The 11,996-nt window shown below is 39.4% G+C and overlaps 2 protein-coding genes across 6 annotated transcripts; one reads left to right on the forward strand and one right to left on the reverse strand.

The window, feature by feature from the left end:
* Nucleotides 1-4,473: 4,473 nt before the first annotated feature.
* On the reverse strand, nucleotides 4,474-6,585 carry LOC103436977 (2-oxoglutarate-dependent dioxygenase 21, chloroplastic-like). Of its 3 annotated transcripts, XM_070823420.1 has the most exons (4): nucleotides 6,506-6,585; nucleotides 6,137-6,335; nucleotides 5,833-6,050; nucleotides 4,474-5,220 (listed from the first exon to the last, which is right to left on the reverse strand). In XM_070823420.1, the coding sequence occupies exons 2-4, from the start codon at nucleotides 6,284-6,286 to the stop codon at nucleotides 4,656-4,658; spliced, it is 933 nt and encodes a 310-aa protein (XP_070679521.1). In that variant the 5' UTR covers nucleotides 6,287-6,335; nucleotides 6,506-6,585; the 3' UTR covers nucleotides 4,474-4,655. The 3 variants fall into 3 exon arrangements, with proteins under 3 accessions (XP_070679521.1, XP_008373664.1, XP_008373663.1); XM_008375442.4 differs by lacking the exon at nucleotides 6,506-6,585 and having other exon boundaries at nucleotides 5,833-5,966; nucleotides 6,137-6,386; XM_008375441.4 differs by lacking the exon at nucleotides 6,506-6,585 and having other exon boundaries at nucleotides 6,137-6,379.
* Nucleotides 6,586-8,019: 1,434 nt separating this feature from the next.
* LOC103436975 (monooxygenase 2) lies at nucleotides 8,020-10,707 on the forward strand. Of its 3 annotated transcripts, XM_070823983.1 has the most exons (7): nucleotides 8,073-8,400; nucleotides 8,573-8,719; nucleotides 8,833-9,031; nucleotides 9,117-9,190; nucleotides 9,291-9,453; nucleotides 9,673-9,901; nucleotides 9,994-10,707. In XM_070823983.1, exons 4-7 carry the CDS (start codon nucleotides 9,126-9,128, stop codon nucleotides 10,512-10,514), a joined length of 978 nt encoding a protein of 325 aa, XP_070680084.1. In that variant the 5' UTR covers nucleotides 8,073-8,400; nucleotides 8,573-8,719; nucleotides 8,833-9,031; nucleotides 9,117-9,125; the 3' UTR covers nucleotides 10,515-10,707. The 3 variants fall into 3 exon arrangements, with proteins under 3 accessions (XP_008373658.3, XP_070680083.1, XP_070680084.1); XM_008375436.4 differs by lacking the exon at nucleotides 8,833-9,031 and having other exon boundaries at nucleotides 8,020-8,400; nucleotides 9,125-9,190; XM_070823982.1 differs by lacking the exon at nucleotides 8,833-9,031 and having other exon boundaries at nucleotides 8,043-8,400.
* Nucleotides 10,708-11,996: the final 1,289 nt, after the last annotated feature.

The following is an 11,996-nucleotide window of genomic DNA, read 5'->3' on the forward strand; positions in this document are numbered from 1 at the left end:
ACTCTATAGCACCGCCTATCACCTTTAGACCGATGGACAATCTAAGAGAACTATTCAAACGTTGGAAGACATGCTAAGATCTTTAGTTCTGCAGTTCGGAGACGAATGGCACAAACGCTTACCTTTGTTAGAATTCACCTACAACAATAGCTTTCACTCCAACATTGGTATGTCACCATTTGAGGCGTTGTATGGGAAACCATGTCGTACACCATTGTGTTGATCTGAAGTCGGCGAAAGAGTTTTGGTGGGTCCTGAAATTGTAAATGAGACTACACATAATATTTAAGTGATAAAGGGTAACCTGAAAGCAACACAGGATCGACAAAAGAGTATAGCAGACAAACATTCGACAAACAGAGTATATAAGGTTAGAGATCGGGTATTCTTAAAGATGTCACCATGGAAAGACATTGTACGTTTCGGGAAGAAAGAAAAGCTAAATCCTCGTTACATCGGGCCATATCAGATCATGGAGCGAGTTGGTGAAGTTGCATACCGACTTGATCTACCTCCAGAGTTGTCAAGAGTGCATGTTGTCAAGTGTGCATAATGTGTTCCACGTGTCCATGTTACAGAGATACGTCTCTGATCCGTCACATGTGATTCCTCCTCAGCTGTTAGAGATTAACCCAGATTTGACTTATGATGAGGTTCCACTAACGATTCTTGACTGGAAAGAGAAAGTTCTTAGAAACAAAACAAAATCATTTGTATGGTGAAAGTCTTATAGAGAAACCACTCTGTTGAGGAAATTACCTAGGAGACAGAGGAACGTATGCGAGATCTTTATCCACGTTTGTTCTTTAACTATGATCTTTAGTAGTGTTGAAATTTCGGGGATGAAATTTTTTTAAGGGGGTAGGTTGTGACGACCCGTCCCTAATTTTCCATGTAATTTCCTTCCCGAGTGTCTCAAATGACATTTATGCCCTTATTGGCAAAGCGGACCCTAACGTGGACGTAGTTATTTGGCTTTTAATTTATTTTTCTATTATCGTAATTAAATAGTACTCATTGTTACGAATGCGTGAGCTCGAGTTAGACCCGAATCGGGTTTGTAACGAAAAAGTTACGCTTAATTAAAGTGCGTTAACAATGGGTAGAATTGTACACGTGTGTGTTAATTATTTAGTGTTAGAACTATTGTTTTTTATAAGGAGACAAATTTTGTGTACCTTGAATTATACAAAAAAATCTTATCACTTTTCTGTTTTAAAAGTTGGTCCCGTGACCATACCTTACCACCAATTATTTCACTTCCCACACTTTTTCACCCAATCAGAAATCTTTCTTCTTTTTTACCAATCAGAAATTGTCTTCTCTCTCTCTCTCCCTATTCTTCTTCTTTTCTTCACGCGAGTCTCCCTTCTCTATGCAACAACTAAGACCCATGATCAAATCTTACAAATCGAACCTCAGACCACCACCATCGTACTCCTCTCATCCTCACTAGTCTATCCGTACAAACAAATCCTAAAATGGTTGAGTTTTGAGCTTCCAACCCGGAGCTCCGACTCGGGGGTGGAATCTTCGACAATTTCTAGTTTGTATTACAAGGTTTTGAGAGATTTGGAAGCACCTACTCAACTCCCTGTGGCCACTAACCTAAGTTAGAAGTCAAGCTAACGTGTAGACGCACCATTTTGGGACGTTGGAGTTAGGGCCGAAAGTTTTGAGACAATTTTAGTCCATTTCCTCCACCTTTTGGACTTTTAAGAGGTACAAACTTGTTCTCCTCTTCCTAAGCTTCATTTTTATATAAAGTACATCGAAAATGGTTGAGAATTGAGAAAGTTATGAACTTTTAAAAAATTTCCAAAAATCTAGCGACTTTTTCTAGAATCCGGTGAACCAGACAATGGCGAACTACGGAGGATAACCAGAGAAGAAGGAGAATATTCCGTTAAACTTAACAGAATATTTGGACACCGTTAGACTTAACAGAATATTCTGTCAAATATGACAGAATATTCCCTAGGGTTTTTGCTAGCGCGTGGAGACATGTGGCCTGCAAGTAGGCGCGCGTGCTGCTGCGAGCTGACGGCATGTGAGAGCACGTTCGGCTTTGTGGCGGCGAGTGGTTGTCGTGTACGGGTCCGTGGTGTCGTGTAGAATGTTTTCGTATATTTAAACCCTTCGTTTGAGCAAACTATGAGGGATTTTCCTAGCCTTTTAGTGTACGTCCTAATTAATTAATTACTATAGTTGTTTCACATATAGGAGAGAATTACCTCGAGGAGGTACGTGGACAAGCAAGGCTAGGAGGCTACGATCCGACTACGTATTAGTGAGTGGGCATTTATTTTTATATATTATATATAAAGTTTGATAGTTTCCACTAATGCCTTTGGATTGATTTTATGCCTATCATGCCATGTTTTATTTAATTTCAAAAATGCCATTATATTGTTGAGATTTATATATTGTCATGCCATGTTCATATACATTATACTTGCTCATCATGCATGCTCGTACTAGTGTAGTACTTGCCTCGGGCTAGGGCCAGGCTTTGCGTGTGTGTTCACATCGCACCGCACACTCACCTTGGATCCATTGTAGGTGCCAGTCCTGTCCTAGGTTGCAATAGACAACTAGGACTCGTATGTGATGCGCCTAGTGCCAGTCTTCATGTGATTGTAGTGCTAGAGCATATATTATGATTACCATAAATAAATATAGGAGTTTATTTTCGGTTGTGTAGCAAGTACCTTAACTAGATTTGATTGCTCTATTTATGTCATACTGTAATCTATGATTTGAACACTTGTGTTTTATGGGTTCTTCCCACTACTGCGCACTCCCCTTATTAGCTTAAATAAATGTTAGATTGGGTTTAAAATTTTCCATATTTTATGCATCACTATCCTTTTTGGTTACGTCACTTTTGGATGTTGGCCAGCATGCCTCGACTCTGGTCGGGGTGTGTCAGGCGGAGCCAGAAATCTAGACTAAGAAGGGCCTTTAAGCCATACAAAATAAATTAAACAAAATAATTGCAAATTTATTGAATGGGAGAAAAAAAATAAAGGTTTTGTTTTTTGTGTTGGCATGGAAAATTTTAACCAAACAAGAGTAGTAGAGCTTAAATTTTTAATATTGAAATGATTATATCATAAGAACAAAACTTGTTTATGAGCTTTAATAAATAACATATTAACACATTAAATTCGAACAAATATTTTAAGTCAAGACTTAAAATTAGATCTTGCTCTAGACTGTTGTTCTCCAAGAAGCAACATCGCAGCTTCTTCCGGAGACCCCAATCGAGGACATCATGGTACCCGAGGATGTAGGTTTTCAGATCATGACTGATGTCCTAGATTAGAACTTTGGTCATCGTCATGGCAAGGTTGTTCGGTGTATGAGGAAAGCGAGGGTTCGTGTAACAGGTGCCTCTTTTTCCAAATCGAACACAGCAAAGGTCGATGCATTGAAAGAGGAAGGGATAACCCTAAGGGGTCATCTTGTGATCCAGGAAGAGCAGATGAGGACCCAAGGCGAGTAGATGAAAGCCCAGGGCAAGCAAATGAGGGCGCAGCTAAGGGCCCAGGGCGAGGAGATGAAGAACTGTGCCGGGACGGTGAGAGACATTGTACGAGCCATACAGATGTTCGACCTTCAAATCTTGCTACCAACACCTCATCTTGCTCCACCTTTGGCCTCAGAGCCACCTCGCCCTGCCGATACCCAGTAGCCTGATGTATTAAACCTAGTTCACTTGTAGTTTTTTCTTTTTTGTTCGGACATCTTGTATGTACATTTTCATATATTTTAAAATTAAACACTTTTGCTTGGTTAATTAATTATTTTTTAGAATTTAATTACAATATTTATCAAAAATTAAAAAAAATTTATTTTTGACCAAAACAAAAAAGGGGTTTGCGCGATGCATGCTTACGTTGTGCAAACTGGCTTTGCACGACGTAGGCATGCGTTGCGCAAAGTGCCTTTGCACGACGTAGGGCGTGCGTCACGCAAAGTAGCTTTGCGTGACGCATGTTATTTCTTCGTCACGCAAACCCTACTGTCACTGCCTTGGTGCGACGAAGGTTGCGTCGCGCAAACCCTTAGGCAACGAATTTTGACTTTGCACGACGAAGGTATCTACGTTGCGCAAAATGTTTTTTCTACTAGTGAAATGATCTCTTAGACGAATGAAATTTTTGTTTGGATGATTTTGAAATAAAAATTACGAAACTAAACGCTTCTAATTATAAAACTTTAGGGTAAAATGCGTTATTCGCAAGAGATGAGATATGTGCATTCTTCCTCCATAGGATATGAAAAACTTATCCATAATAAAAGAACGTTCAATAACAAAAATGACTCCACAAATACAACTGAAACCAAACATATAAAGACTTCTATAATTAAACAACCTAATATCAGCAAATAATAGCTACAATGATTAACTTATCAAACATGTACCGGGATAACTATTTTAGTTTGAAGATATGGTAGAAAATTGAATAAAGGATGAATGACACAAACCATCTTTATTAACATGAATACATATAGGTGCTCGATTGCTCATATTTAGTTGGTTATGAACATTCACCTTTATACTTAACATGGTTTTCCCTCCGCAGTATCGCATGTATCAACAAAGAAAATATCAATACATAGCTAAAGTGTCCGAACAAGTTATTTATTCAAATCTTCAAACTCTCTATGTAGGATTTTTCTTCTTTGGAGGAGAGAAGCTTGATATATTCATCTAAGCTACTTGCCTTGTATCTTTTGGGATGCTGCTCATCAATGAGGTCCATGGCAGGCTCCATTATCTCTTCCATGGGTAGGCTAAGAAAGCTACCTATAGAAACCCTATTCCTTTCAGGGTTTGGAACCACCCTGTGGAAAACACTCTTGTACAACCCGTTGCTGAGTATTTCGAGATGATTCCCTACTAGAACTTTAAGGGTACCGTCGGTTGCCGGAACAGACTTCCAAGCACTATTGTCTGTGAAATCCATAATCTCAACCCCCGACGTACTTTCAAGAATGATGGTGATGATACTGTGGTCTGTATGTGACGATATTCCGAGTATACTGCTAGATGAGGAGCACCTAGGATATCGGCTGCCTACTATCATTTGCATTCCTTGCCCCAGGCTGCTCCTCAAGTAAGTTGGACTGAGGCCTAAGCTCTCTACTATGGCTCCAAGTATATCGATGCTTAATCTCTTTACTTCCGCTGCATATCTTCCCAAACTTTCTCTAACAAAATAATATCAAGTTAATTCCTAACTGAAATATGAAAACAATAATTTAATTTTGGACATAAGCATAATACCAACTAAACAACGATATCATTGTGTTCAAACCACACATTAATAAATAGGAAAAACAAAATAATTACGAAGGGACTTGGTCCTTGATTATTTTAACTTCTTAGCACTATAATTTCACTTTGTTAAGTAGAATATATTGAGTTCAAATCTATGAATCGAGATCCTCTCCAGATATCGTAGTCTCGAGCCGACAGATTGAGTAATCCTCCGACCCTCATTTCAATTCTTATGCCCCAGTAGTCCATCCTACTGGCCAACCTCACAAAAATCAAGGGTCTGAATTACGCAATTTGTCGGTTTCAGACTGCGAGATCAGGAGAAGATCTGAATTCTAGATCTATGACGACTTTTGTGAAATAAAAAATTAAAAAGAATTATGAGGACCGATTACAAACAAATTGTGACTATGAAGGCAAAAATTGTAAATGAATTCGTGAAAATATAAAAAAAAGAAATAGTACAGAAGAATCCAAATTAACATTGCCCCCATTATTTGGTGACCACACTCATAAGAACTTTGAAGAAAGATTTTAATTACCTGAATTCTGTGGGATTATGAGGCCATAAATCAATCCAATTTTCAATAGGGTTGGCATAAAGTTTGATTGAGTCCCTCGAATTAGTCACAAATCTTACTGGCTTGCTTATATCATCAGACAAGAATAGCTTCTTCTGATCCATTGGCAAATCAAAGAAGTTTGACAACGAGCCAAGAGCATTTTCAGTGACTGTTTTGCTTATTCCATGATTGATAACCTAGAAGGTACAACGCTAAATATACTATCTGGGGTAACAATTTAAGGACAACCGGGAAATTAACATGCAATTTTTGTTTTGGTTACCTGAAAAAACCCCATTTCTTGGCAAGCATGGTGAATACTTTTGACCAATACCGACCTTGTATGAGAGTCCTGGTGCAGCTGGCTAACATCAATAGTGGTCACTTGCGAAGGATGCAAAATTGGCACCAAAATCTGCATCTTTTCCTCCATAAGTTGCAGTTTAGCTAGCTGATGAGAGAGATCTACAGAGTTTGGAAGACTGAAACAAGTAAAGAGTAAACCCAGCGAATATATTATGTACTTTTCTGCGGACGTTGACTACGACATAAACTACTGTTGACAGCACCAAGGGCACATCCAAATGTAAATACAATTCAAAGAATCATATGCATCTACTTGGATTACGATTAATTAATTTTCCTTTCTGACCTCTATATCCAAGGGTCGTGCTCTTCCAGTCTTGTACCGACATTTCGTAGCGTCTACATATGATTAACTACTTTATAAGGAAAGAGCATAACTTCATATATCCATGTTATACTTACCAGAATCAGAACCCTTTGCATTCGAAAATTGACAAAATATGTTGCATTGTATAATCCACCATGAATAGTTCCATACGGAACGACTGGGCTTTTTATGATAAAATATTACATATGTCATGTTGTGTAAGTTTTAAAGATGCAAGTTAGGGATAATATCAGTGACTATAGGTTGCAAAAGTAGTTATATTCACACAAATCATTATGTTGAGAAGCAAGGTAAGACAGTAAACTCAGTAATTCGGCCAAGGTAAGGCAGAAATTAACTTAATTTGGGATAGAATCGGACATAGTTACGATAAACAAGTAGAAAATTACTCAACCTATTAAGATATGTGAGAGAGATTTGCAAATCCCAACTTGGGAGAAGTCGTTTACAAATCTCACATACATGTTTTTCAGTGTTAATGAAGGACCTTTCATCAATCCCTTGGTACTTGATAACTTGATCTCAATCTCTTGGTACTTGAAAATTTCTTATCCATAATTTTTTTTTTTCTGTGGTGGGTTCAGACATTCACCTTAGTGGTGGCATTTCACCTTTCACCCTAATTCGTACGTTCCTTTTAGTGGTGGATTCCTCTCCACTAATCAATTTTTTTTCCAATTCTGAAAGGAATGTGATTCGTTGTCCTCATCAGTCATCTAAATTTTGAGATTCGTTGCAAGTAGACATTATATGTATTAATCGCTTCCTCAAACTTTATGTATTAATCTCTTTGATTTTGTGTGAGATACACGCACATCCAACAAACTCATTACAATAGATAGCGTTTTACGCAATCGAGGTAAGTATTCATGCTTTGCACTCTGGTGCGTGTTCGATTATCCCTGATTCTTCTTTCCCTAACTACTAACTGTTTAACTCACTAACGCTATCATTTATAAATAAAAAATAAAAAAAGCCCCTTACCACCAAAGTTCAATGATCAAGAACTTTTAATTCAAACTTTACTAGAAATCGAGGCTTTTCTGCTAAGAAATAGAAGCAAATGCAAAAAAAATATTTGAACTTTCATAACCTGTTCACCATCGATGAAGTCAACTGAAGTGTCCATATTCAATGAATGTTGATATGTGTCATCGATATTTGGTAGATTTTGTTGATATAGTCTATATTTACTGTTCATGAACAGTGAAAAACAGTGCCATCCGAGTTTGAGTTTTAGTATATGTATAATTTGGGACCACTGTGTCAATATACGTTGTTGTTGTTAATATTGGCGTTAATTCAGTTGCAATATTGTCATCACATCGTTTGCCACTCGTACCGTACGTCGACGTGTATGTGATTTTAGAGACAAGCCCAGCCCAGACGAGCTCCAAGCCTCCAACTCCAAGCCACGAGACCCGCAACTAAAAGGGCCTCTGAAATATCTTTCTTTCCCGGGTTTATCTGATCCAAATGTTAGAAATCCAATTTCATGGTAACCACTGCTTTTTCCATGGCTATTTGGCAGACCAACACCTCCTCCTCTCTCTCTCTCTCTCTCTCAAAACTCTGCAATGTTAATTGAATAATAAAACACAAGTGAAAACAAGCATGGCTACGTTATCTTCGTCCCTAGTGTTTCACAACCCACTTGTTTCACCATACCATTCGAAAATTGGATCACTTTCTGGCACCCAATCCAATTGGTTTCAATCTCCAATCAGAACCAGAACCAGAACAAAACCCAATTCTTGCTCAATCATCAAAGCTCAATCCGGTGCTCGCAGTGAAAACATTGTCATCGTCGGCGCCGGAATTGCTGGTCTTGCCACTGCACTCTCTCTTCACAGGTTACTTCAAAATCTCAGCATCATTAAATCTCACTTAACGTTTCTGTATTAAAATTTGGTGTCAAATCTTCGACCATGCAGTTTTAAAAGTGTGTCATACAATAGAAGATACACACATATACATATATGCATATGATAACTTTGTATTAATATTCTCCTTTTGGATGAATAGGCTTGGAGTTGGGTCGCTGGTGCTTGAACAAGCAGAGTCACTTCGAACTGGAGGAACATCACTCACCCTTTTCAAAAATGGGTGGCGAGTTTTGGATGCAATTGGAGTTGGAAACCATCTCAGGACTCAGTTTCTTGAAATTCAAGGGTAAGTTAATCAATCTTATGTTTCTTCATGCTGATTCTACAAATTGCTAGTATATATCTCCACATTTAATTCATCGTCTACGTTTCCTCATTCTTTCACACAACCACTCCCAGCTCTGTTTCCGGTTACACCAGAGGGAACCGAACTATGAACCTATCCGAACCCTAACGAAGGCTTTCGCGCCTTGCTGTTAAGTAAGGTGGAAGCTAGCTACTTGTTTGTTAAAGGTGAAACAATTGCCCCACCCGTTTTATGTTAAACAATCTGTAAGTCCTCAAAGAGGCTTGTTGTACTTCCTGACCTTGGAACGGGGTAGCCTCCCCTCACCCTAAACTTTTTGTTAAAAAAACATAAAAAAACCCTACCCAATTTCCTCTGATCTGGTTCATGGAATCAGCTGTGCAGGATGGTGGTAAAGACCGACAATGGAAGAGAGCTACGGTCTTTCAAGTTCAAAGAGGAAGATGAAAGGTAATGAAGTTAACTCATGTTATTCTTCCACGTTCTCTCTTTTCTTAGAGAACATGGCAAATCGATCTTTCATTCTTCTCACTTGAAATGGGTGGAACAGCCAAGAGGTGCGTGCTGTAGAGAGGAGAATACTGCTGGAGACTCTTGCCAATGAACTACCTCCGGGTGCGGTTCGTTTCTCTTCAAAGCTGGCAAAGATTGAAAAAACTGAAAATGGAGAAACTTTGTTGCAATTGTTGGATGGTACCCAGCTATATGCAAAGGTTACCCTCAGTCCACTCTGAATTTCCGTTAACACTGTCAGTTTGACAATGCTTTTACAACGACTAAAAGTTCTTTCAGATACGATAACCACTTTTGACAATGTTTCATACGTGTTTTCCGGGATATAAATCGCTTTTCGTTTAGCAGATTGATGAAGGGTGAAACTGAGATCACCAAATGTTTCTAATTTTTCAATATGTTCTGATGAACTCCAACAGATAGTAATTGGATGTGATGGAATTCGATCTCCTATAGCTACGTGGATGGGGTTCCCTGAGCCTAAATATGTAGGGCATTGTGCTTTTCGTGGTCTTGCAAGTTACCCCGACGGGCAGCCTTTTGAACCGAAGTTGAATCAAATCTATGGAAAGGGACAGCGTGCCGGTTTTCTTCCTATTTCTCCTACCAAAGTCTACTGGTTCGTCTGCTACAACAGAGCATCTCTAGGTAATTTCTAATCTGGCCAACAATGCAGATCGATGATTGGAATCTACAAATGTTCCCATGGTTGATTTTTCGACGTGGTACATTTATTGCAGGTCCGAAGATTACTGACGGGCCATTTTTAAAGAAGCAAGTTACCGAACTAGTTAATGACTGGCCTTCGGACCTATTGAACATCATAGATTATACCCCGGATGACACAATCATTGGAACACCACTCGTAGACCGGTGGCTGTGGCCCGGTATCAGCCCTCCGGCTTCAGCAGGAAGAGTTGTGCTGGTAGGAGATGCATGGCATCCAATGACTCCGAATCTTGGGCAAGGTGCTTGTTGTGCTCTGGAAGATGCAGTAATTCTGGCAAGAAAGCTTGCGGGTGCCATCGAGTCAGGACCAGCGTCCGTAGAAGATGCTCTCAGCTCGTATGGAAGCGAGAGATGGCCACGCATCTTTCCGCTGACTGTACGTGCAAATCTTGTAGGGTCACTCCTACAGTGGGAGGACCCTGTTGTGTGTTTTTTTCGGAACAATGTCATCTTTCCCAAGCTTGTTAGGTTAGGACCATTGTTGGAGCACACAAATTTCGACTGTGAGCCTCTACAAACTTCAGTTGTGTAACATTGGCGGCAATGTCATCATCCCCGGAACTAATTAGGTTAAAAACATTGTTGGAGCCGCAGAAAATGGCGGAATATTGAAGTTCAAAATCCATTAAAAGACAAGGGATGAGAAATATGCTTTGAAATGATCTTAAAATACTAATTGTACAAGACACTATATTGTTTATGAACGCGGTCTATGTTAAAGCGAACGATGTCTATGTTATCTTACATTCATATAAATTTCTAAGAGCTCCTCGAGTAAAAGGGCGGACCCCAATCGCCATCCATAAATCGTTTCTTCAGATTGAACTCCAACTCTATGTTTGATGGAAAGCTGCCGCTCCCCAAGATCGGTATCTCCCATCAATCATGATAACTTTCATTCTGGACAAGAAAAATAGAAAGCGAGTCACTTAAATATCCACACATCTGTTCAACTACAAACTTCACTCAGCAATACAAATACAAACGACCGCGAAACAAAGCGAAAGGACAACAAAAAACATGCCAAACACAAACGGACTAAAATGTTACCCTAGACGATCCTTGAACTAACATTCCAAAATACCAGTTCAAGCCAAGGCGTCGCAGTAGATAACAAACACAAAACATGCCATCACTCTTAAAGTTTTATAATCCTTAAACTTGGAAGTAAGAAAGAATCAAATGTTAATCCATGTCGCCTCAACCAGCTAACTTTTCTTTTATATTTCATAAAACAGATACTGCCACAGTATTTAAAAGCCCAACTGCGGACCAGGTGTAGCTAAGTTGGCTAACGCAGTGTGAGTCTGACTCTTTCTGCATCCAAGTTCGAATGCTCTTTCCACAATTTAGATTAATTTAGTGTAAACAAAAGCACAGTATATTGCCGAGAAGATGAAATTAAACGAAACGATCATACAGGAAACAAAACATAATTCCAAACATAACCCGGAAAGGAAATCAACAATATATGGGGACAAATGGGCAAAACGGGAAGGTTGTGTATATTGTACCTGGATTGGAAAAGAACCAGAGGATGAAGGCGCAGAGGACGAGCAGGACAGGTATCAAGTGGATGGCGTTCTCTGCGGACCTGATGCGGCGTCGCTCTCTCTTTGCCACATGAGAGAGGGGATCGTATGTGGGGAGATGCAGATGCTCGTGCTGGTCGCCATCTGAGCCCTCGTCTGTGGTTGGTTTGAAGGTTGAAGATTCGGGTGAGGAGGAGTAGGTCAGAAGCAAGTCCTCCTCCGAGGAAACTTTGGAAGCACTTGTGGATCTCTGCATCTTTCGAGTTGTCTGAATCTTTCCTTGTGGTTGGAATGTTAGGATGGGGGTCAACAAAGAGACGGTAAAGCTACTCAATTTGACCCATAAAATTGTTGAAAGTTGTCCCACCGTAAACAAAGTTTGCTATGTGGTTATATGGTTTTAGGTTACTTCTTATATTACCAATTGATTTTATGGTAGAATTTCAATTTCATTATGGTATCAGAGTAAGTTATCCTCGTGT

Source organism: Malus domestica, chromosome 06 (genome assembly GCF_042453785.1).
Source record: "Malus domestica chromosome 06, GDT2T_hap1".
Classification (NCBI taxonomy): Eukaryota; Viridiplantae; Streptophyta; class Magnoliopsida; order Rosales; family Rosaceae; genus Malus; species Malus domestica.